The sequence below is a fragment of the Lissotriton vulgaris genome, chromosome 5, assembly GCF_964263255.1.
Source record: "Lissotriton vulgaris chromosome 5, aLisVul1.2, whole genome shotgun sequence".
NCBI classification, from domain to species: Eukaryota; Metazoa; Chordata; class Amphibia; order Caudata; family Salamandridae; genus Lissotriton; species Lissotriton vulgaris.
Window position 1 is genome coordinate 284,259,906 of NC_141693.1, and position 25,184 is coordinate 284,285,089.

Below are 25,184 nucleotides of genomic sequence, written 5' to 3' on the forward strand. Positions count from 1 at the left end.
TTTGCTTGTTGCCATGGTAACATTTTGAAATTACAAACTTTTTATTCATAAAAAGGAACGGTTGAATACATGCTTTCAAAAATATAAGACAAGTAATGGCCCTTCGTCAAAAGAATACTATTCAATATTGTGCTCTATATGCCTTTCAAGTTAATGGTTGACAAACCAACTTCATTTTCAGGCTCCTTTTCATAACCCTCTTCTTCAAAGGTACAGTCTGCCCAACAAAGGAGGGGGAGGGGGGTCCTATTCCCAGTTTCCCTATTGTAGCAGCCCAATAAGTCACTTCATTGTGGGATTTGTTTTCCTAGGATAGCAGTGGCAAACACATACAAAGTTGCTCAACTATTGCACAACAAATTAGCCTCACATATACCAGATATATTAGCTTTGTAAACACTTGTCAAAAAACATTAAGTCGCCAATAGTTTCTGATCAGCTGTACCAGGAAAATGAAAAACACTAAAAGGCTGAGTTTCATCAGCATCCTTATTTCCTCTAAGTCATAACGTGACATAAAATGTAACATAATATCCCACCTAAAAGGCGCAGCCAATCAACAGGAATTCATTTACTCTGAACTCACCCTAAATGACGATCCGGTGTCATATTATAATCACCCTAGAAGAGAGAGATTAAAAGTTCAATAAATCTCTGTGAAAACAGCGTAATATTGTGCTCGTGTCGGTGCACGTTCATTCAGCAAAAGAGTGTGAGGGGTACTCAATGTACACGTTGGTTTGTATTGGTGGCAGTACAAGTTTGTTTCACATTTAGAAGACGGACAGTATTCGAACAATATACAGGATTCACTGTAAATGTGTACAACAATTGAGAACACTTTGCATCATTTATAAAATGCTGGCACAGCTTTCAAGACAGTCCCTCCCAAATCTCTGAACATGGCAGTAGATATGAAACGTTTCAATAGGAGTACAATATTGAGTAAGTGGAGGGGAGGCAGGGGGGCAAAATATCACAGGGAAGAACATATCATAGTTTACGTGTAATATGACAAAGAAAAATCCGAGGTGGTATGGAGAACCAGGAGTAGACTGAAAATAGATTAGAAATTAAGAGCATAGTAAGGTATGGGTAGATTAGAGAATTCAGAATATTAAGAAAAATGTTAATGGGTACAAGCTTACAATTAAATGGCTGATGAGGTACCAGCACATAAAGTTGGTAAACAGAGGATGAACAGGTGCATTCTTAAAATACTGTAGACGAGAGTGATTGGTGAGTCAAGGAAGGGAGAAAACAAGAGTTTAAAATCGAATTCTGGCGGCAGATTAAATGATTATGGGCCACATGCATCAAACTGCATTTGCGATTCCTAAATTGCGATAAAAAAAAATCAAAAAAAAAAAAATCGCAATTTAGGAATTGCAAATGCTTATGCATGTAGAAATTGCAAAAAATGTGCGATTCCTACACATTCATTATTTGTGACTCGCAAATAGCAATTCGCAAATAAGGAATTGCTTCCCATTCATTCCCATGGGCCTAGCGGCCTATAGGAATCAATGGGAATTGCATGGGCAATTTGCGAGTACCAAATAGGTACTTGCAAATTGCGCATGCAATTTCAAGGGTACCAAAAAGACACCCCGATGCATCCCTGAAATTGCTATTTCAACACATGTTGCAAACACACATGCCCCGAGGACATGTATGTGTGCAACATAGAACTTTGAAAAATGCACTCTTGGGCATTTTTTAAAGTTCTCGCAAATTACCATCAACTTTGAATTGATGGTAATTTGCATTTCTTCATTGCGAAATTGCAATTTGTTTTTGGTTGTTGAATTGCATTTAGGGAATCGCAATTTACGATTCACTAAATGCAATTGCAAGTTAAGTAATCGCAATTTTACCGATTACTTAAATAGCGATTTTTGCATTTGGGATGATGCATCCCAAATGCAAACATTGCTGTCGCAAAGGGGCAGATTCTGTGAATCTGACCCTCTGTGACTGCATGTCACAATGATGCATGTGACCCTAAAAGCCAAAACATACACAAAATAGAAATATGAAGAGGTAAAAGGTGCGATAAAATTTAAAGTTGATGCCCAGGATACGGTAAAGGGGAAAAAAGGAAGGAGGAAAGAAAATTAAATTAAAGGATCGCCAGAGCTGGGGTGAACAAAATCATAGTTATCGAAGGGTTGAGATGAAAAGTTCCAGGGTGTTGAGAGATGGATGGAAGAGAATCTGTAACACAAACGGTTATCGCGATCTGGGTAAAGAGTAGTTCTGACAATCATCAGCATAGAAATAAGAGTCAAAGGTTAATAAGAGCTTGATGGAAAAAGTAGTGGATATAAAGAGAAGCGGGACAAGTAGAGAGGCTTGTAGTACTCCACAGAAGGGACAGAGGAACCAGACCACTGCACACTATGAAGCTATACATCTTTAGGCCTGATCTGAATTGCATTACAAGATATATGGGTTTTTTTAACATGGGGTGGTGTGTGCGTGTGTGTTTACACAAGGAAAGGACATACCGTATAAACAACAGAATCAGACCCAACTTTAATTTGAAATATGGCTGCCCCCAGCACGTGACCAGCATAGTAAGCTTTTATCTCCAGCTCTTCATCGACCTGCAAAATGAAAAGACTATGATAAGTCCAGTACACACCGAGAGATGGGTCAATCCACTCAATGTCGTTTCAATGCAGCACATAGTCACAATGATGAATTTATTATTATAGGAGCACATATAAATACATAACTATATAGAAGCCAAAAAACAGAAACCCAAGAAGTAATCCTAATTACTGATTCTAAATCTATAGGCTTTCAATTTTTTTTTTTAAAAAGAATCACCAAACATAGCCTAATAAATAAAATGGAGTGGATAAAGGACATGCTTAGATTAGAAACTCGATACGATGTTCCAAAAATGACTACGCAAAATAGATTCATTGAATATGATGAATATGCTAATAACCATCCTTTACATACATCTCCGCTATTCCGTTCATTTGTATAGTCACACATGATTTCATTTGTTTCGGAGGTGGAGACATCTGTCTTTTAATTTCCTTCTCTCATTTAGCAGCTTTATTCTCAAAACACTGAGATAAGAGCAGATTTGCAGATCCAGAGAAGGGTTCAAAGTCGAGCAAATGTTTCAGAATAAATAGTTTTGCAGACGAAGGTACAATTTCTATCCCTTATTTCTACAGAACTTAGACAGTTGCAGAATAAAAAGCTTAAATGTAAACTGCAGAAGATTGCCTGCGATATCCTTAGTGAAATGTACAACCACTTTCCAGTATATAGCCAGTTTCTGACTCGGACACCAAAAGATTCATTATCCTGCCTTCATGTAGGACAGCACTCAAATGTGACGGAGCACGATTTTTGAAAATATAATCTAATCGATGTAAGTCACCCAAATGCATGCTTCAATAATATGAGTAAAAGTATCAACAAATAATACAAGAGTGTACAACACGTGAAATTATGCACAAGGCACAATAGTTTGATTTTTCTTGATCAACATAATGAGAATAAATGCTAATTGAATGTTATTCTGTTTTCCTATCTTTGGAAAATAAACCACAAAACAAACAGCGTTATTCTTCGTGAAAGTAGTGTTGGCTTTTTAGAAATTATTCTCCGTTTTGTTAAAATAATGTAGGCCTTAGAATTGTTAGAGGATGTACCTTCCTTGCTCCTGTCATTCAGATGTTACAAATGCTTCCTTAGAGTGCAGATATTTAGCCTGTTTCTAAGTCTTTTAGGATTCTTTCCTGCCTGGGTGAGGGTTGTAGATGATATGAATGTAACGACTGTAATGCTTAGAATACATTTGGAGCCAGGCTCTTTTCCTTTTCCTCTCTTGGAAGTTATACAATATACCGACAAAGAGTGTTTAGAAAATAGTAGTGAAGCCACTGTCAGTAGATTGTCACACCATTGTGAAAACCCAATAGAGAGGCTTGCTGAAGAGAGAGAATGCAACATTTTAATGGAAGAAAGGAAGTAGCGTACTTTAAAGATTGCTGTGGGAAAGTGTTCCTCGGCTCGTTCACAAGATTGGTGACCTGTCCTGCATTCGTGGTATGCTGCATGCCGTGCTGATTCCGGATTCTCTGGCTGGTGAAACTTGCTATCCTTTCCTAGAGACGTTGCACATCACTGGCTGGTGATGCTGCTCTTGCTACACTCTAACGGCCGTGGCGTTGGCTTTTCAGACTAACTGCACGCTGTGCATTAGTGTTTCATTTTCGTAAGTGAACTGTGTTTCGGTTATGTTTTTCTATCTCTCTCACTTCTCCATATCTTATGTTGTGATGTTTCATAATTAATCTGCATGATTATTGTGACTCTAATCTGTATTTTATTAATCAAATAATGACATTTGAATTGGTACTTTGTACTTGACCATTAATTTTATGAAATACAAGAAAAGCGAATGAGAAAAGAATAGTGTTCGACTTTATTACTGAGTTATTTGGATATGTTTATAATGACCAATCTTTAGCGTATTTCTTCATTGTAGGTCCTCGTGGGGAAATAGCATTTTGTCTTTCATTATTTAGTCCCTTTTTGCTCTACCAAAGATTCATCAGAGGACCTTTGATATTGCTAACTGAGTGATACTGACTTATGGGCCCGTCATTAGAATTACGTTTCCTATCATGGTATAGTGGTTGGTGTGGATAGGTAAGCTGACAAAAATCCCCCATCGCTTCCGCTGCATCAAATGTATCGGGGTACATGGCCAAAGCTTATCTAGTTTATAGTTTAATCTATGGACTACTTATAAGGGACTACATTTGTGCTATTGTCTAAATAACATATACACAGCATCGACAGGGTGAAATTCTGAAATAAAATAAACTTTCAAGGTAATCTCAAAATGAAACTAATACGCAACTTATTTTTACATAGCTAGAAGAGATTCTCATCGATTTAGGAGATCCCAAGTGACATACAAAGGTCAAAAAGAGAAAGTAAAATTAAAAATAAATGAAGTTACTTTTTATTCCAGATAATTCCCCACCACTGTACTTATTTAGATAACTGCAATTTTGGCAGACTTTGTACAACTGTATGTCAATAAGAGTGTGAAAACATTTAAATGCTTTGCCTATTCTAATGTAATTGTAACATGCTGCAGCCAGGATATCGCACCAATCAGGTCAGATGCAATTTCATTTTGAGACACTAGTCTGTTCTGTATTTATAGATTTTACATTAGGTAATGCCTTGTTACTTTGATTACGGATAGAAGCCATCTGGCAAGTGATGGGATGGGATGAAATGGCTGGGTAGAAAAGGAGTGAATTCTGGAAACCAGGAGACAGATGTGAGAGTGAAAATCCATAATACTAGAGCAGGAGGGGCTCCTGAGGGAAGGTATGGTTAATCAGGTCCCCAATTTAATTTTATTTAATGAATGTGTTGAAAGGGCTACACTGATTCAGCCACCTCAGATGTTCTGTTACCTTAGACAGGCTGTGACAGGAGGTGTTCCAATTCCAGAGAAAACCGTCAGTCCCTCTTATTGCCAATTTCTCTGAAATTGGACTTTCCCCCTCCACGGGGATGAACTTAGGAGGAGGGCCCCAGACTGCTTGAACATTCTTATTGACTGTGAATTAGGGTGTAGGAAGGCACATGGTATCTAACAAATTGAAACAGAAACCTCCCCCATATATATGGGATCCCGAACGCACAATGTACAGGCAGCAGGGTACTTTGGAATATCAAAGTTCCAGAGATTCTCTTCCTGGATGTTATTGCCTATTCTTAGGAGTGGTGGGAGGATGCTAACTCAAGGTACCTTACGGCCTTATGGACACCCAGCAGTGTATAGGCACATGCAGGTTTGTAAAAATGCGGGTCAAGTGCACTGATGGTGATAGAAATAAGTTATTTCCTGACACAGACATCTTTGGAATAGAACAAGTAAATGAAATAAAATGAAGGCTGAAAGACCACCAGAAAATGACCCCCCCCAGGAACAATGACTGGTCTTATTGAATTAGTAGGAAGAAGGCACACAATACCAGCAGGAACCTCATGTGAGGGGTCTTAAGGAAACCCAAGAGAAACAGATACCAAGTTAGCAACAAAGGATAAAAAACAATATTACATCCCTACTGTGCCACCTCCTTCATATCTCTTTACCTAAATGACTAACCATATCCACGAGGAGAGAGACGAGGCTCTGACAGTGCTTCCCATTTCTAGCGGTAAGATGCCAGAGTGCAGAAGTGGCTGTGAAGAGGAGTAGAGCATTGTCAGCCGATGGACAGGTGTGCGAAACTGGGTTATTAGTTGAGTTTGTAAATAAGGCGCATCCCTGTGTTTTACAAATATCAGCGAACTGCGTTACTAATTTTGGTGTAACACTGCGCTCCGACATTTTGATGTAGAGAATATCCCCCTTAATGTCAAAATCTTTGACTTAACCCTCACCCTCGTCCATTCACCTGTATTTTTAATTGGCATTTCTTTCAGTTAAGACTTGAGACTGCAGTGGCTGGTATCCTCTGTTGCTACGATAGCCCTCTATCAGCTGCTGAGGAAGCACAGCAAGGGTCTCTGCCTACATTTACTATTGGCCCAGGACGGGGAAAGACAATGGTATTATAGACAGAGGAGCACAAACCACAGAGGATCTAGAACTACGGGCAGATTTCTTCTGCATTTCTCTTTTTCCCCCTAGTGGTGAGACAGGCGCGAATCCAGAGGAAAATGCACCCTTTTTCCAAACTGAAAGAAAAAACAAACAATCAGGCCAGCCCTATCAACAAGCTTAAACCATTTACCTATGATCGCTTGCGATTTACAAATTAAAGTCACCTTAGAGCATCACAAAGCCAAAGATATTTTAATGAGTCCATATAATTAATAGTGGCTACTACTATGGTCAAGGATTGCAGGTTATGTCCTACACAATCTTTGCAAGAGGAGTCACTATTGTCCCCACCCTGTTTGTTTTTTTGGAAACTTCTTCACTCGCCACTTGAGACTGAACTATTTTGTCTGATGCCCGATGGAGCTACCTGGTTTAGCTATAGGGGAGATGGGCCGTGGATCCCCTCCTTGGTCGTCACCTACCCAGTCGGTCTTTAGACAGACTTCCTTTCATCTCTTCATGCTGTCTCTTCCTTTATCCTCCCTTTCTCACCTCCCCTGCGCCCTCCACTACTTTTCTCTCTCCTTTCTCTCCTCTCCTAATGTATTGCCTATTTTTTGATGTAATGTGTAATTGTTGATCTTTTTCTGTTACATTGTTGATTCTCAAGTAAAGCGCTCTGATACCTTCGGGTCTAGCCAGTGCTATATAAAACTCTTTAAATAAATAAATAAAATTCCTTCGGACCTCACTCTGCCAGGTTCTAAGCTACATTATTCCATGCTAAAAACACACACACACACTCTTCAACGATAGGGCTTGCAGGCATGTCCTATTATTCAGTGAACCAATGAAAGCTGCAAAAGGGTCAGTCCCTTACTCAGACTCATGCAGTACAGCCTTGGACTCGTTTATTTATTGTCCACTCCCCACAAAGAGTGATAAACACCCATCTGACAGCCCATCAGTTTCAGACAGGGTAAACAGGTTCACAAATGAGCAGAAATGAATACGATTCAGTATAGAACGTCACCTAATTAAGATAGATGCCACAAGAGTCAGCTATTCTTGTAGAGTTCAGTGCATGTTTTCCCCCCGAGCAATAGGTTTGGTCAACCTGGCTATAAGGGCCTAGGTACTAGGGCTGTAGTCTCAAAGCGATTACATCTATTTCATTAGTGACACTGCCTATGCTGGATGTCTGGCCAGAAAGGCTGGTCACTGGGTTGGATAGTTCAACTTTAGTTCTAAAATCTAACGATAGGGAACAGGCCAATTTTTAGGTTTTATGAAATTCCATTTCCTGAAATGGTTAAATTTCTTAATTTCCACTGCAAGCATTTGCTGACTGTTTATGCTAGCGCAATGTTCAACATTGGTCCATAGGGATTAGATCCACGCCAAATTATCAGGATGACCACTGTGTACGTAAAAGATTCCCAGTTTGATTCACTTTATGCACATTTATCTTTTGCAGACTTCATGAAGATTCCGAAATTGCTGAAGCCTTGTATTTATTTTAATTTTAATTTTATTTAGAAGGTTTTGTATAACGCTGGCTAGACCCGGAGGTATCAGAGCGCTTTACATATGCAAGGAAAAGGCAATAACCGTGGAACAGTAGTTCCATGCGAATACAATCACATACATGGAATTCTCACCATCAAAGAACAAGAGGGAGGCACAAGTACTGAGGATTCAAGGATTAAATACAGTTAAATAAAATAGGGGAGGTAGAACATAGGAGCACACAATAAAATAGAACAGAGAACCAATAGGTTAAGAGGGGAGGGGTTACATAATAGAGGACAAGTCCACTAAGTAAAGTCCAGGGAGAACGCAAAACCAGAGCTAACAGACAAGAAGTTAGTCGGTAAAAATAGATGAGATACCAGGGGGAGCAATGGCAGCTGTAAACAATAAGTAGCAAAACGAAAGGTTAACAGGTTAGCAGATAGATAGCCTGTTCAGGTGAACAAAAGGATATCAGGAACAGAAAGGATTATTGGCTTAAGAATTTGTTGAGAAGTCGTTTAAGGTCTCTTTTGAAGCAGAGGTAGGAGGGGTTGCATCGAAGGTCAATCGGAAGGGCATTCCAGACGCTAGGTGCATTTCCTGAGAAGGAGCTAGACTGGGTAGCATTCTTTTTTTTAGTTGTGGGTGAACAAGGAGAAGGGTCTTCGAGCTTCTACTCGTTCTGGTGGTTCCAGCTCTTGTGAGTTCTTTGGTTAAGTAAACCGGAGACTGAGAGTGAAGAGCTTTGTGGGTGATACAGGCAGTCTTGTAGATGCATCTTCCTTCGATGGGGAGCCATTTAAGGGATGTGAGGGCAGGCGTGACGTGGTCAAAGCGTCTGCAGTTGGTAATCAGCCTGGCAGCCATGTTGAGCAGTGCTATGAGGAGGGCCAGGTGAGATGTAGGGGCTCCAGTGAGAATAGCGTTGCCGTAATCAAGTTTAGAGAGGACTAGTGATTGAACGACCCGTTTAAAGTCATCTTGTGGGATGAAGTGTTTGATTTTTTTGAGGTGTTTAAAAGTGAAAAGTGCTTTTTTTGCTGTATTGTTAATATGATCCTTAAGAGTCAGATTTTTGTCTAGGACGAAACCTAGGGATTTAGCAGAGTTTGAAAGATTGAGCGGACAGTTAAGGGCGCTGAGGTCAGAGATCCAGCCTTGGATAGGAAGATGGTTACTTTTGGCAGAGAATAGAATGATTTCTGTTTTGTTAGGGTTAAGTTTTAGATTGTTAGAGTAAAACCATGATTGAATCTTGCTTAGGGTGTTGTTGATGAAGGACATCGCTGTGTGATTTGATTTTGTAGTAGAGTTGTGTGTCGTCAGCGTAAAGGTGATAATTAAACCCTGCTTGATTCAAATTGAAAGTAAGGGCCTCCATGAAAAGACTGAAGAGAAAGGGGGAGATAGTTGAGCCCTTGGGGACACCCAGAAAGACAGGGGTGATATTTGAGAAGCAGGAGTTTATTTTAATTTGTTGAGTTTTGTGTTGGAGGTGAACCAGTTAAGGACAATGCCATTGAGGCCTGAGCGGGACTTGAGATATTCAAGTAAGGAGGAATGATTAACTGTATCAAATGCAGCAGAGAGGTCGAGGAGGATAAGAAGGCAAGCCTATCCCTTGTCCATCCAACGACGAATGTCGTCAGCAATGTTTAGCATGGCGGTTTCGGTACTGCAGCCTTTCCATTATGTCTAATGTTGGACACACCAGATGGAGGCTGTTTTCTTTTGCTTTTCTGATTCAAAGTCAATTGGGTCTTACTAGTTGTGCACATTGCATTCTCAGTATGAGGTTTATATCTACTTGTCCAGACATTTGCTTTTTTTTTAAAGTCACATTTGAGATGAAACATTTATTCTTTTGACAGATTTAGCTGTCTCGCCAGCCTCACTAAATTAAAAAACATAAAAACACAAATATAAAAATATAAATATAAGAAAGAGGGACTTTCCACTGGTCTATTCAAGTGTTTTGCTTCCCCCCACCACAGAACAAAGCATGGAGCAATGGGTCAGCCCACCGAAGTCACTGGATCTCATTCACTGTGAGTCATTGCATTAGGCCTGATGATGGGCACAACCTCCCAAAAAGAAGTGTGTGGTGGGCCAATACTTTACAAATGTTTTTTCTTTACATTTTAAATATTTTTACCCTTGTGTGTTTGCCTTCTGGTATCCGTAATTCAGCAGTATATTTTCTTTGTGCTAATGACATTCATATATTCATGTGATGTGCATTAAAGCTAAAAATGGTCTCCATACCTGTACTAAGCACATCTTCCTGCTCTATTAAAATTATATGGAAATGTTACTTTGTTCAATTATAACACTTTATTGTAAGCATATTGATGCTATGTTTTGGTGGCAGCATTTCTTCCTATTTTTATTGCTGAGGTATACGCTAACTATAAAAAATAAGCACCACATCAAATCGTCAAGGCAAGAACTATTGGCTTTGACAATGCTTTTTAGTTTTAGTGATTAATTTCCATGTTGTTCATTCCCATACCTGAACCGTCTGATGGAGATTCACTGCCACCACTTTCTTCATGCAGTCCTTGATCATCTGTGAGGTGAAGAAGTTTGTCTCCCCCTTCTTGTCCACAGTGATCTTACGGTAGTCCTCCAGCAGGATGGGGCAGATGGCCTTGGTGGGGTGTGTCATGTAGATGGGCCCGTCGAAGCCCACCATCTCACTCATATAAGGCAGGGCCCCACAATGGTCCAGGTGAAAATGGCTGTCAAAGAATGGCAGAAAAATGGGAGAGTGGAGAGAAGCGGGTGTGGCAACTGTCTGCAAACAGTAGAATCCTTTCAAAATATTTGAATACTATGCAACAAAAGAAAGTCACTTGAGAACAGACTGGTACAACCAGGCCCACACAGTGATACACAGGCATCACCTGTCAAGGAATATCTACATTTCAACATAGGGAAAACTGACCCTGCTCTTTAATGCTCAAGTCTACAGTTATTATGTAGATTAGAGATACCAAGTAAAATAGCCAGAAACTTCGACTACTATATCTTTCCCTCCCAGATTCAACACCATGTGGTACAGAATCTATGAATCGCATCTTCTCTGTTGACATAACTACTCTACAACATAGCTTAGCCCAAAGTGATTCGGATTACAAATTAGAAAGGCATGTTTATATTACCTATAAACAAACACACCCTGCCTCCTCAACAGCTCACAAGTCACTTACTCATCAATAAAAAAGGCTAATTTAATATCTAAATATATTTTCACCTTAGCTAATATGACATTTTATTCAAACAATTCAACTTTAACCTGGTCTCATTGTATTGTACACTACCATCACCCATTAAAAAAACCTTTTACATTTATACCACACACAGGCCATTTCCATCATCACATTAAAATACTCTTTGAGCCCCATTTACATAAATAGTGCCCAACAGACAAAGATGTTGGTTTTCTGTTTTAAGTATCCTAACATCTTATTCATAACCCTCTCAAATATATAGCTGTTATATCGGAGTAAATATGGTATCTTTTTCTCACTGACCACGAACAATATCTAATTTTCTTAATATCTCCCTAGTCCTGTACACATGTCCTTATCATAGAACTGTTGTGACTTCACGTTGATTTCCTCTGGGCATCGGAATACTAGTACTTATTTGGCGATTGCCTTTCGGAAAGAACAGAGGTTATAAATGGAAGTATTTAACTGGTGAAATGCTGTGTCTGCTGTGCATAACACGTATTTCTGTATTTGAAATGGTATTGCTTACTGTATGAATACTTGAGCCCCGTTAAGATGTGCTTCTGCTAGGGACTGATGGAGGGCTTCCATTTCCTCAACTTGAAACTGTTATACCAGCTCATAAAAGCCTGAGAGATGGCAAATCTCAATTCATGCCATCTCCTGAGGCTACCTTGCGTCTTTATTAGTGTCTGGCAGAGCAGGACATCTTACAAATATTGGCAGATGTCACTTCTGTGTAGAGAGCCTTTAATATAAAAGCACTTAGTATACTTCAATCTCAAAGTAAAGCCCTCTACTTGCTTTGTCCCAGGGAAGGCCATCTACAGACCCGGGTATAAAGAACGCTCTGGTGCTGTGTGAATTACTATGTTTTTGCTTCAACGTGGCCTTCAATGTAAATCTTAACTCTTCACTTTCTAGGTGACAAATTAATGGCCAGACATAGAGTGTGGCACCAATGTGACAGTGTACGTGGTTGGTCAAACCTTCGGTCTGCCTACCTCATTTATGGTTTAAATTTCTTTATTAGTATTATTAGCATGAAACATAATACAGCACCAATTCAAGGCCTGATAACCATCTGGCCACAAAGCATTAGTGTGTGTGACATCCCCATAACTCCTTCCCCTCCCCGAACATCCAGGACTCGGTTGCACAAAAAAACGAAATCAACACTATCACAAGGATAACCTATCCAAAGGTTGGACTCTCCCAAGTGGTGGTGAGGAGAACATGAGGCAGATGAAGAAGTCATAAGTATTTGGGGTAGGTACGTTAACAATTTCAAAAATGGGCCCCACAGCTTGGAAAAGGACACACCTCGATTGGACAAAGCGAGGGTTATACATTAAACCCCCAGTATGTACCGCATTTGGTGCATCCATCTGTTATAGGTGGGGATGTGTACCCGGTGTGTCAAAATATTCTGCAAGGCTGCCACCAGTGCAAATCCGATCGGTCTACCCAGGCGAGATTTAAGTGGAAAGGTGAATGTGTTGGAGACCTAGGATAATATAAGCTGGGAATATGGGGAGTTCTGTATCAAAGAAGGTATCAATGTCTTTAATAACCTGCGACCAGTAAGGCACGAGTTTTGGGAGGTCCCATAAGATGTGTAGTAGGGTCCCTGGAGACCGAACTGACGCCAGCACTCGGGTGATCCAGATAGGTTACATTTGTGCAGTCGGTGACGGTTTTTGTAGCCGGTTTGATACTGGCCATATTGCGGTTGGTGTGTCTTGCACGGTAGTAAATGTCTCCCCACTCTTTCAACGTCAGCTCTCTACCTATCACAGACTCTCAGTGTTTCTTGCTAGTAGATTTGGTAAGCTCCGCAGTGAGGTTTGTCAAATGATATAACTCTGAAATGAGTTACGTACTGGAGACCTTAGTGAACAGCTGATGCTCAAATGAGGTAAGATGATGCTCTGCTCTAGTACAAACAGATGGGTGCCTCACCCAAAGTCGAATCTGGGTGTAATGCCTGCGCTCCAACTCCGGCAGCTCATGAGATGTGTGTAATGACTGAAAGGGGCCGCCGTTCTTGGTCGAACAGGTGGCCAAGAGAACTACAGCCTGCTTGATTCCAGAGGTGGAACGCAGGGTCACGTAAGCCCGAAGTCTGGATTTCCAACTATAGGTGTTAGTGGGGAAGGGAAGGATGTGAGATCCATCCATACGGCCAATCTGTCCCAGGCAGCCAACAAAGACTTAGTGATAGGAGAAATATAGAGGGTTTTAGGTTGAGCGTGTTCGGGCAGGGAGGGAATTCTCCACAGGGGTTGCCTTGCCACGGCCCGATCCATGAAAAGCCAGCGCTTTTCTGACCCTTCACGTGACCATTCCACAAAGACCCTAAGTTACGTAACCTGATAACTAGCGATAGAGGTTCGGAAGCCCTAGACTGACTTCAATTGGTGGGGTCTGCAGCTCAGGTCTCTGAGTAGACTATGTTGTTTGTCGGCCAACATAAATCGGTGAAGCTCCTGCTTAAGGGATCGCAATGTCCCAGGGGGCAGATCGTGGGGAGAACCTGAAAAAGGAACAAAACTCTGAGAAGGATCGTCATCTTGATCGGTGCTACGTGTCCGAGCCAAGAGAGTGAATAATGTTGCCATTGGCATAGGTCGGAATTGATATGGCGGGCCAGGTTTTTGTAGTTAAGGGCTACCATTGCTGAGATTGTGGGGTAACGTGGACCCTGAGGTAGGGAATAGAGGTCAAAGCCCATTGAAAGGGGAGGGTCCGTTGTAAGGCATCTAGTGTATGTGGCCGGTGGGTCAGGTTGAGGGCCTGTGATTTGTGAATATTCACCTTCATGCCTGCTGCCAACCCAAAAGCCTACAGCTCTTCCAAGAAGGCGGGTAGGAAGGCAAAAGGCTCCTCCAGGGTTGCTAGGACATTGTCGGTGTTGTACATTGATTCTTCGTGTAATATGGTTGTCTTTTGTCTTAGTCCTTTCTTTGTGTTTTCTTGTTCTCTGTCTACCACAATGCCAATGTATGTTCTGACTTCTACCTGGAGAATTCCACTAGTGTCAGTTGGTGGTCTGGTCAGCTGGCGAGGTTTGTGTGCAAGATTCATGTTGTCCCACAGGGAGTCTGCTACGTAGTTATAAAAAAAAATTAGTTTGACTGTTGCCACTGCTTGGATGCTTACTGTCTCGAGCTGATCCGCTCTTCACCATGCCATTTTCAGTTTTGATGACGTGATAGAATCTCCGTGTGACTCAGTGGAGGAGCGTGGTGTTTTCAGCCTCATTGCAGCGTTTGAAAGAATCCTGGGTGCATCATTCGTCATCGACGCACTGCGCAATGTGAGGGGTCACGACGCGACGTGATGCAGCCATTTTCTGTTTTTTTTCATTTTCCCGTACCTTGTTTCCATGGCAATTTCACTGCTTGCTGTCCGATATGATTATATTGCTCACTGCGCTCCACCAAAGGTGTTTCTCAACTGTGAACTATACACGCGGCACATCTCCTGGCAAGTGTCTCATTTATTAATATTGTTAATTTCCGCATTCCTGGAGGGTTCGTGTGAGGCTAATTGTGAGTTGTAGCTGAGTGTTTGTGCTGTTCGGACAGTTAAAGAGCAATCATTAACGTTTCTACACATTTTCAAATTAAAGGAGCATCTTTCAAGAAGTGTAAAAACATCACGAGTGTCGACTATAAAATACGAGTCACAGTGTAAAACTTATAACAACAGTGCCACCTAGTGGATTTTTCCCTTATTGTAACAGAGATCTGGGAATAATCTGGAAACGAGTCAAAGTGGATGGTACAAAGTAAATTGAACTTTGCTTTGAGAAAGCAACAATTTTATTTTGTTGTTCTACATGTCATGTCCCTCACAATATCAACGAGTGCCTTACAACTGGGTAATTAGTACTTATGAATAGCAAAGAAGCATAAAGGAGACTTTGGCTTGACAGAGAATCTATGGACAAATGTCCAATAACTATTGGTGCACGGAATCCTCGGAAAGTCAAAGAGCAGAGCGAAATTAGTCCATAACTGGGCCAAAGAAGCGAGGGGACAGAAGTAAAAGACAACAAAGTATAAAAAAAAAAACAGAGCATGGACAGTGGTCTTGCAAGTAGAGTCAAGTTTGCAAGATGAACAAAATGTTCACAACCGGGACAAAGGTCCCAGGTGAGAGCCTCGACGGAAGGTCTACATCGCGGACAGAGGTCCCAAGTGAGACTCTGGTTAGTAAGTTCACAACAGGGACAAAGGTCCTGGTCCCATGTGAGTCTCTGGACGGTAAGTCCATAATGGGGACAGTGGTCCCAGGTGAGAGTCTCGGCGATAGGTTCGTTACGGGGACAGCGGTCCCACGTGAGACTCTGGACGGTAAGTCCACAATGGGGACAGAGGTTCCAGGTGAGAGTCTCGGCGATAGGTTTGTTACGGGGACAGCGGTCCCACGTGAGACTCTGGACGGTAAGTCCACAATGGGGACAAAAGTTTCAAGTGAGTGTCTGGACAGAAAGTCCACAACGGGAACTGTGGTCCTAAGTCGGAGTTTGGACATGAAGTCCACAACGGACGCAAAGTCAGCAAGCCTGTGCTTGGGAAAAAAGTTCCAAGTTTTACAGCAAGGATGGACGAATCCATCTTTTGGAGTGAAATATTCAAGAAGAAAAATGATTTTCTTTACATCGCTTGTGATACTGCTCTTAGTAATCTTCAGGAGTACCTACGTTTGGAATCTTCTAAGTTTATGTAAGAATGTAGTATCTATAAAGCATGAAGGCGTTTGTTGAACTCTCTATCTTCAACTCAGAGCGTAATGTGTTGCTGGACGGAAACAGATTTTGAGAGAGTGGACTTTCTCTTCCTGTTTTGCTGGTCAAAGACAGTTTGGAGGGAGTGCACTATCTTTTTCCGGCCTATTAGTTGTTTTAAGTGTTGTGTCTCACCTCACACTTCACTTTTACACTGTTTTCCCCAATATGCTCTTTTGCCTTCGTGGTTGTAAGTCCAAGGTGAGTCTCTGGACAGTAAATCCGCAACGGGGAAAAGTTCCTGGTGAGACTCGGGATGGTAGGTCCTAAGTGAGTCTCTGGACTGTAGGTCCACAACATTGATGAAGAATCCAAGTTAGTTACAGGGAAAGGTCGACGTGTGCCTCGGGACTGGAAAGAGACATGGATTTCAGTGTCTAGCTAGGAGAGGACAAAGTTTACCGTCAAGTGGCCGGGACTGAAATTGTACTGATGGTGACTTCAAAACTTAGTAAAATTTGAACTGTGAGTCATGAAGCATGTCACTGAAGCAAGGTGAGGATTCTGTGTCGGAACGAATCCAAGAGGTAAATTTGAGACTGAAGGGTTTCAAGATCTTCCAGGTCTAAGGATTTGCGACAGCGAGTTGTTACAGAGAGGTTCTGAGAGGAACCAGGACTACGAGCTGTTGTGTCTTGTCGTTAGGCAGCTCATTAGCTTGTATTTTGGGGGTCAATGTGGAAAGTGTGTGGCTGCTTTCCCATGGCGGTGTCTTTTACCCAATGGTGTACCCTTGTTTGGGGAGGGGGTGGGGCCAGTCGGTACCCATGCTATACTCTATGTAGGGTGTGTTGGAAGTATAAATTCCAAGGTGTGAACCTTGTGCAACGTTTGTTGTAGCTTGTATTTTGGGGGTCAATGTGGAAAGTGTGTGGCTGTTTTTTCCCATGGCGGTGTCTTTTACCCAATGGTGTACCCTTCTTTGGGGAGGGGGTGGGGCCAGTCGGTACCCATGGTATACTCTATGTAGGGCGTGTTGGAGTATAAATCCCAAGGTGTGAGCCTTGTGCAACGTTTGTTGTCACCCTGTTTTGTTGTGTTGTTGGTGGTTAGGTCACCGAGTTTGTTAGTAAATGTTGCATGATTGTGATATGAGAATGCTTGAACTAGATCAACACCAGGTATGTGATGACGGTTTCATGGGTCTGTTCTCCTTTTGTATTCTTTACTATGGGGTTGCACTGACATCTGGTGCCTCATTCTAGTCTGCAGGGCCATTTTCCCCGATGTACTCTATCTAGGAGAGCTTATGTGTTTTTTGTTGTTGTTTTTTTCCTGGTGTGTTTAACCTTTTGAGCGTTTTGGGGGTCAGTGTGGAAAGTGTTTTGAGAGCTGTTGTGGCTCTACTTTCCTATGGCGGTGTCTTTCACCCAATGGTGTACCCTTCTTTGGGGAGGGTGTGGAGCCAGTTGGTACCCATGGTATACCCTATGTAGGGCATGTTGGTGTATAAGTTCCAGTGTGTGAACCCTGTGCAACCTGTTGTGTGTTATTGGGGTTAGTGAGGAAAGTGTATTGAGAGTTGTTGTTGTACTTTCCTATGACGCTGTTTTTACCCTTTGGTGTACCCTTCTTTGGGGAGGGGGTGGGGCCTAATGGTACCCATGGTATACCCTTTGTATGGCATGTTGTAGGTTTGGTTTCAGGGTTTGAAGTCTGTGTTGTACCCTTCTTTGGAGAAATAGTGTTGGAAGTTAGTCAATCTCCAAGTTAACCATCCTGTGCTGTTGTGTGGTGTAGCCTACTTTGGAGGGTGTGGAGTTGGTGAGCAATCAATACCTATATTAGTTCTCAGGTTGACTGGTTTAGTTTTTCTGAAATGGGTAGTAGTGTTAGTGCTGCTCTTATTAGTCATTGCCCATGTCAGTTCCCAGGTTGTCTATCCTGAGGTGTACCCTGTTAAAGGAAAGTTGTGTTATCACTTTCTTGAGGTATGTTGTGTTTCTCCCAAGGGTCTATGTTTATACCTACCTTTGTTAATAGGGTTTCTACCCGGTTTCTCTGAGGGATGGAGTGTAATGATATTTCGGATACCTGGTATGGTTCTTAATTGGTGTTGTGTATCTTGTTATTGTACAACATGGGGTAGGTGTTGTTTGGTTGTTTGAGTGTTTTGTTTCACCTCACTCTTCTCTTTTCATCCTGTGTCTCTGGATACTCTTTTGTCTTTGTGGTTGTCGTTGCAGTCTCTTGTATTGCAATCTTTGTTTTCCTTTATTTCTTTTCTTTTCTATAAAGGAGGGAGATGTGTTGTACATTGATTCTTCGTGTAATATGGTTGTCTTTTGTCTTAGTCCTTTCTTTGTGTTTTCTTGTTCTCTGTCTACCACAATGCCAATGTATGTTCTGACTTCTACCTGGAGAATTCCACTAGTGTCAGTTGGTGGTCTGGTCAGCTGGCGAGGTTTGTGTGCTCAGCTGTGTCTTATAATAAATCTACCTGTAATCAACAAGAAGTATCCTGTCATCTATCACCATCTTATTTACAACAGTCGGCATATAGGCTTATAGTGTGTTGTTCTCCACCAAATAGAATCCCTCGTATACTGGGGTTGATTCGGACTCTCTATGCCATTGGTTCCATATAAAGGGCAAAAAGCAGAGGTGACAAAGTGCACCTCTGTCGGTTACTTCTGCCAATGGGAAATGGGGTTGAGGAGTGTTTGTCGACGCGGACCACCGCCGTTGGTTGGGTATAGCTGCTGAGGATCTATCCAGTGAACAGGCCTACAAGACCGAAATGTTCAAAGGGTGGCCGCTCGATATGGCCAGCTGACCCTGTCAAACGCTTGTTCAGTGTCTATGGCCAGGAGCATCTGCTCCTAGTCATATCTTTGGGCTTTGTTGATGAGGTGCAGGATTCACCTTGTATTATCGCTACATTGTCGCTGTGGCATGAATACGGCCTGGTCCAGGTCTACAAAGCCCGGGAGTAAGGGATGGAGGTGGGCAGCGAAAATGCCAATGAAGAGATTGAGGTCCACATTAAAAAGGGAAATGGTTCTATATGAGAAGCAATGGGTTTTGTCCTTCCCTGGTTTGGGGATCACTTCGATAGACGCCATGAGCATGGAGGGGGTGCAGGGGGGGTGGAGTGATGAAGAGCCCCCAATCGCATTCAAAAACCTAGTGAAGAGGGGTGCAAAGATTTGGCAGAAGGTCTTATGAAAGGAGACAGGAAAGCCATCAGACCTGGAGATTTGGAAACGTTTTGTCAGGCTGGAAATAACCTCTTTGATCCGAATAGGCCGGTCGAGTTCGGCCACCTGTTCCATCGTCAGAACAGAGGTACGGGTCTCCTGGAGGTATGCAGTGGCAGCACGATAGATTCTTCACTGCGTAGAGGTTCCGCTAAAAATCAGGGAAAGTTAGTATGTTGGGGGAGGGGCCGCGGATAATCTCCTGGGCCAAACCCGTGGGTGCGATCAAGCCCGATATCCATGTCTGGGGGTGCCTCCAGATTCAACCAGAAGAGTTCTGTCACGAAGATAGTGATGTCTGATCCATCAGCCCCAGAGGAAATGCCTCGAATGTGGATGTTGTTGCGATGGGACCTGTTCTCCAGGTCCTCAGCATGGGCCTGTAAATCCAGATTTTGATCCCAGAGACGTAGGACTTCTTGCTGGAGTTGCTCAATTTCAACGTACCTCCCTGTTTCATGATCCTCCAGGGATGAGCCCCTGACCCCCAGGCCATCTAAGTCACTTCCAACGTCCTTGAGTTCACCAGCAAGTTCCTTATTAAAGAATTGGAGATCCTCAGACAAGGAGGCAAACAGCACCTCAAGAGGGGGGGGGATTGGCGCCTCTGGACTCCCAGAGTCTGATGTCTTGTCCACGTTCGAGGCTGCAGTGGAGTCTCCGGTCTGGGCTCCAGGCGTTTTGAAAAGCATGTCCTTGAGGGTTCGGTACCTCTTGCCCCTCGCGGTGGCCATAGCGAAAGGCAATTTGAGGGAGAGGCTTCCAAAGCACCCAAGATAATGAGCGTCCAGAGAGACTGAGGGTCCCCACCCGGTGGCGGCGGGCCCCCATCGGGAGCTCCTCAGAGCAGAGGCGAGGGAACAGCAGCATTTCTCAAAAAATCCCCCATCCAGCTTCACCAACGTGCAGACAGAGGCTTCGACACCTAGGCCTAACCAGGTGTAGGGCAAGGTATAGGTGCACAGGGCAAGCCAGCCAGTGTGTGACCAGAAGCAGATGGCCAGTGAGCCGAGTCAGAGTTCTGCGGGCCCCCCTGTTCCAGAGTGCCCCAGGAATCGTTGAGCGAACTATGGGGGCGCCAGGCCAAAGAGGTGAGGGGGATCCAGTAGGGCCCAGTTAAGCTGAAATGTCCAGTTGTGCTCGAAATGTCACTGGAGAGGAGCCTCCTCATCACGCCCAGGCGGTCCTTGCTGTCCATGTGGCCCAGGAAAAGGGGGAGGGGCATGTGAAACCAGTAGCTGCCCCCCCCCCGGCTGGGTTGACACCCTCCTCCTCCTCCACCCTGGTGCTCCTCACCTCACTCCGTCCCCATTGCGAGTGACAATCTGCGGGGATTGGGGGGGCCAAGGCACCTCGATGTCCATCGAGCTCCAGCAATGCAGGGCCTTCCGCTGGTCAAGAGACTGGCAGGGTCCGCGTCCGTGCTGCAGTTAGTCTCTCCACTGTGACACTGTGCCATCTGTATAGCCAGGGACCGTTGTCCATCCCGCAATAGGGCTAGGCCCAGGGGAACCAGCACACAGAAGACCGGCCCGCCTCGAGGTCAGCTCCCACCAAGGAAGTCAGACCCTCTTCACGGGTGCTCCCTCAGGTCCTATGGCAGCTTCTCTTGCCAGATACCCCATGCGTCCCCTCTCAGTTGCCATGCGTCCCCTCTCAGTCGCCCTGCCAGTCTATCAAAACCGGGCAGGGCGAGCTGGAGTCCCCACGACTACAGCACGTCTGAAGGCCGCAGATCTCCCAAGCTCCGACCGGCCTCTGGGATCAGGCAGGGGAGTGCTGGCGGGACCAAAATCCACTGAAGAGCGAGCACTCCAGGGAGGCCAAAGCGTTGGTGTGCTAATCAGAGGCTCAACCCCATGTTGTACAGCTCCAGGAAGTCAGGCCCAATGGCGGGGAGCAGGGACCGAAAAGCGCGTCTCATCCGTCCACCATCTTGGCCATGCCCACCATTTAGAGATGGACAGACCTTCATTTTTATGTTGACACTGCTCTCATTGGCTACATCTATGGAAAACTTCCTCCGAAGGCCCAAGGGAGTAGGGTGGATTGGTGGAAGGACATTACACTGCCCGTCCTATTTAGGGTGGAAGGTGAAATGTCTACTTTTCTGTCAGGCACAGTCAGGGACAGAAAAAACAAGCATTTGCAATGCAATAGGTCTCGCATTTGCAAAGTTTTAAGCTATTGCCATTGTAAATGGAATTGTAAAAGGCATTGTGAATGGCAATGCCTTTTATTTATCGGTTTTCAAAACCAACACATAGATAAAAGGTCCGTTATTTACAGTGCCAGTAGCTCAATACCATTGCAGGAGAGAGACATGTAGAGCTCCGCCAGTGCGCCTCGATCTTACCCTATTATTCTTGTCAGGGGCAGGCTGCCTCGGGTTGCGAGGCGGCCCGGCAGGTGTTCCCCCTACAGAGAAACCACGCGACCGGAGGTGCGACACATGCGCCTGCGAGCTCCCTGCTGCAGGTGCCGGCAAACGTGTGCAGCTTCGGGAGGCGCACCAGGTTGCCGCTGTACAGAATCAGGCAGTGGCGAGTCCCCATCGTATAGCCCGAGCCCCGAGGTGCTGCAGGAGGCAGACTGAGTGGCCACTTAACAGGAGTGGGGCCCAAGTGACTCTTTCCCCACCCCCGGTGGGCCCGTTGCGCCACGCGCCACATAGACGCAGACTGAGGCCAACAGAGTTATTGCATTACCCTACTGTGGTGGAGCCCTCATGCTACATTTCAGGATGGGTGGGAGGCCTGTACTTGCTGGACCCCCAGAAGGCCCATCCTGGGATAGAAGCTGGGAGAGGGGTGCTCTTAGTCGTTAAAGGAACAAAATGCGGCCAGAGATAGCGTCAAACCTAGGGAGGAAAAGAAAATTGCCATAATATATTGCAGTACGGGACGCAGCTATCTTCTTGGGTGCCGTAGGCCCTGCGACAGTAGGTGTGAGGCGCGGCGGGCCGTGCAGACAAGTAAGGAGGTACGACGCTCTGCCCATCAATCCTGAGACGGAGGCAATCTTGTGAGCTTCTGATTGAGGCCCGTAGATAGCACTGGCATAAGCCCTATAGCAGTATAACATAGCAGAAGCGTGTCGGCCGCAGGTTGTACCTGAAGTTCACCGCAGTGGGGAGGAGGCGACAGTGTGATGGTGGGGTTGCCTTTTAAACCTGTATGCATACCAGTGCTATAACTACAGAAAGTGACCCCATCCTTGTACCTGGTGAGAGGCGGCCACTGGCCCAGGATCCTGCCGATAAGGGAGTAATGGGGCGTACGGAAAAATCACAGTCTAAACTTCAATTCGAACCACGCAAAACCCCACAGGTAGCAGGATTTAGAAATAAATGCCTCGGAGTCAGGGTTGGAGATAGGGGAGAAGGCGGCAAACTCAGACTGAAGCAGATCTTGACGGCGATGCAGCGCAGTTTAATGAAAATTGACAGGAAGATCAATGCCTTCACCTTCAGGATGGAAAGAATGTCTGAGCAGCTGGACAAACCCTCAGAGAAGCTGGACACTGTGGAGAAAAGAGTTTCAGACACGGAGGACACACTGAACACCACTTTGAGCACATCCAAGAAACTAGACAAACTCTAATTCAAGGCTGAGGATTTGGTAGCGCGCTCAAGGAGAAATAACGTGCGCATATTTGCATAGTGGAATCAACAAATATACAAAACATGGAGCTCTTCATTGAACAATTGCTGGTAACGCTGTTATGTTATGTTAATAGTCTTTTATAAAGCGCGCGTACACCCAGGGGTTTCATGGCGCTGACTAGCAGATAACCCAGATGGACAAGGGGTTAAGCCTAGGCCAGAGAGAAAAGCCAGGTCTTAAGCTGTTTTCTGAACGCTAAAAGGTCGATGCAGGATCGGATCCCCAGTGGGAGGGAATTCCAGAGTCTGGAAGCAAGGGTCGCAAACCTGCGTCCACCCTGACGTTGTAGTTTGAAAGCTGGAGTAACCAGAAGATGAAGATTGGCAGATCGAAAATAACGGCAAGGGGTATACCTAGGCAGAAGGGTATTAATAAATTGGGGACTGCGAGCATGGAGAGATTTGAAAACGATACATGTTGTTTAAAATTCTACTCGTTGAGGAAAAGGGAGCCAGTGGAGTTGTTTTAACAGGTGCCTGGCTGACTGCCAACAAGGCTGCTGGTGGATCAGTCGTGCAACTTGGTTCTGGACCAATTGGAGACGTTTGCCAAGATAAAGAGGGAGGCCCAGATAGATTGAATTGGCATAATCCAGGTGTGATAATACTAGCGCTATCACCACCTGGATCAATGCCGACTGGGTCAGCATCCGATTAATTTTCTTTATCCTGCGGAGCTGGTAGAAGCAAAAGGATACCACCGTGCCCACCTCGGTTTTCAGTGACAGATCTCTGTCGATGAATACTCCCAGGCTCTTCACCGATGTGGAGGGACTGGTGGGGGAGGCCTAATTCAGGGGGCCAATAGTGTGGGCCCCAGAATATTTGGCTTCTGCCATTGAGAATTAATTCTGTCTTACCAGGGTTCAGTTTTAAATGATTAGAATCCATCCAGCAACGGATATGTAGCATGGTATCCTGGAATTCCCTGATGGAATCGGGAGAACTGTCTATTGTGAAAACGAGTTGAAGGTCGTCGGCATAATTGAATGCGACGGCCTTGAACTTTCCTAGGGACTGAATCAGAGGGACAAGATACAGATTAAACAAAAGAGGGGACAACGAAGAACCCTACGGAACCCCACAAGTGGTCGGGAGTTTGGGAGCAGTGAAGGGAGCCAGGCGGACCGCTTGAGTGCGGTCACTGAGGAAGGACCTGATCCAGCTATGAGCTGAGCTCCGGATGCCGGCTTGTTCGACACGGTCCAATAAGATGGCGTGGTCGACCGTGTCGAACGCGGCAGAGACATCAAGTAGAACCAGAGCCTGAGGTATTCCCTTGTCTGCATTGTCGCGAAAAGAATCCACAACAGCGGTGATGACAGTCTCAGTGGAATAAGCGCGCCGAAACCCCGCTGGTGAGGATCCAGAAGGGTAAAGTGTTCAATAAAATTGGAAAGGTGGGTGGTGACATGAGCTTCAAGAATTTTAGCCAGGTAGGGAAGGAGAGAGATAGGCCTGTAATTAGAAAGGACTGAGGAATCCGCACCTGTATTTTTTAAAAAGGGGTACGATTACTGCCTCTTTGAAGGCTTTGGGGACCACACCCTGTGAAAGGGAAGCATTAAGAAAGGTCAATATGGGGGCAGAATGGACTGAGAGAATTTCCTTTAAAATATACGGAGGACAGCAGTCCATGAGAGAACATGATTTTCCCTTTTTATGAGAGTTTGTAAGGAGTCTGCATTGAGGAGTGGAAAGTGGTCAAAGGAGTGTTCACTGGGGATCGGTGGGGTGACATTTGGTTTAAGAGCAGTAGCTGGGATACTGGCTTTGATTGCAGCGATTTTAACCCGAAAGTATTGGTTAAGGGAGTTACACAGGTTTTGGGTAACGGTCGGTTTGAGGAGAACTCTCTCCATGTTTGACAGCTTATTAACGATGGCAAAGATGTCCTTAGACTTATTTTCAGAGTGGGTAATTATATTAGAAAAATATAGTGCCTTGGCTTGGATGATGGCTTGCTTATAAGCAGTACGAGCAGCTATATAAATAGATTTTGCATGTGGATCATATTTCTCCTCCATTTTCGTTCCTTTTTGCGGATGTCTAGTTTTTTTGCCCTCAAGTCCTGGGAAAACCACTTCTGGGATTCCGGACGGCGGGCGGTTTTAAATTTTGTCAAGGGAGCGTGTAAGTTACTTGCTGCCAGCAGCCAGTGAGAGAT

General features: G+C 44.2%; 1 protein-coding gene across 1 annotated transcript in view; it reads right to left on the reverse strand.

The window, feature by feature from the left end:
• Positions 1-582: 582 nt before the first annotated feature.
• LOC147710705 (integrator complex subunit 11-like) overlaps positions 583-25,184 on the reverse strand; it is a 61,134-nt gene continuing 36,532 nt past the window's right edge. The window contains exons 5-7 of the mRNA XM_086919379.1: positions 10,635-10,863; positions 2,511-2,609; positions 583-621 (exon numbers count right to left, since the gene is read on the reverse strand). Of these exons, the coding sequence (XP_086775505.1) occupies positions 583-621; positions 2,511-2,609; positions 10,635-10,863 (367 nt within the window). The remainder of the gene's footprint in view (positions 622-2,510; positions 2,610-10,634; positions 10,864-25,184) is intronic.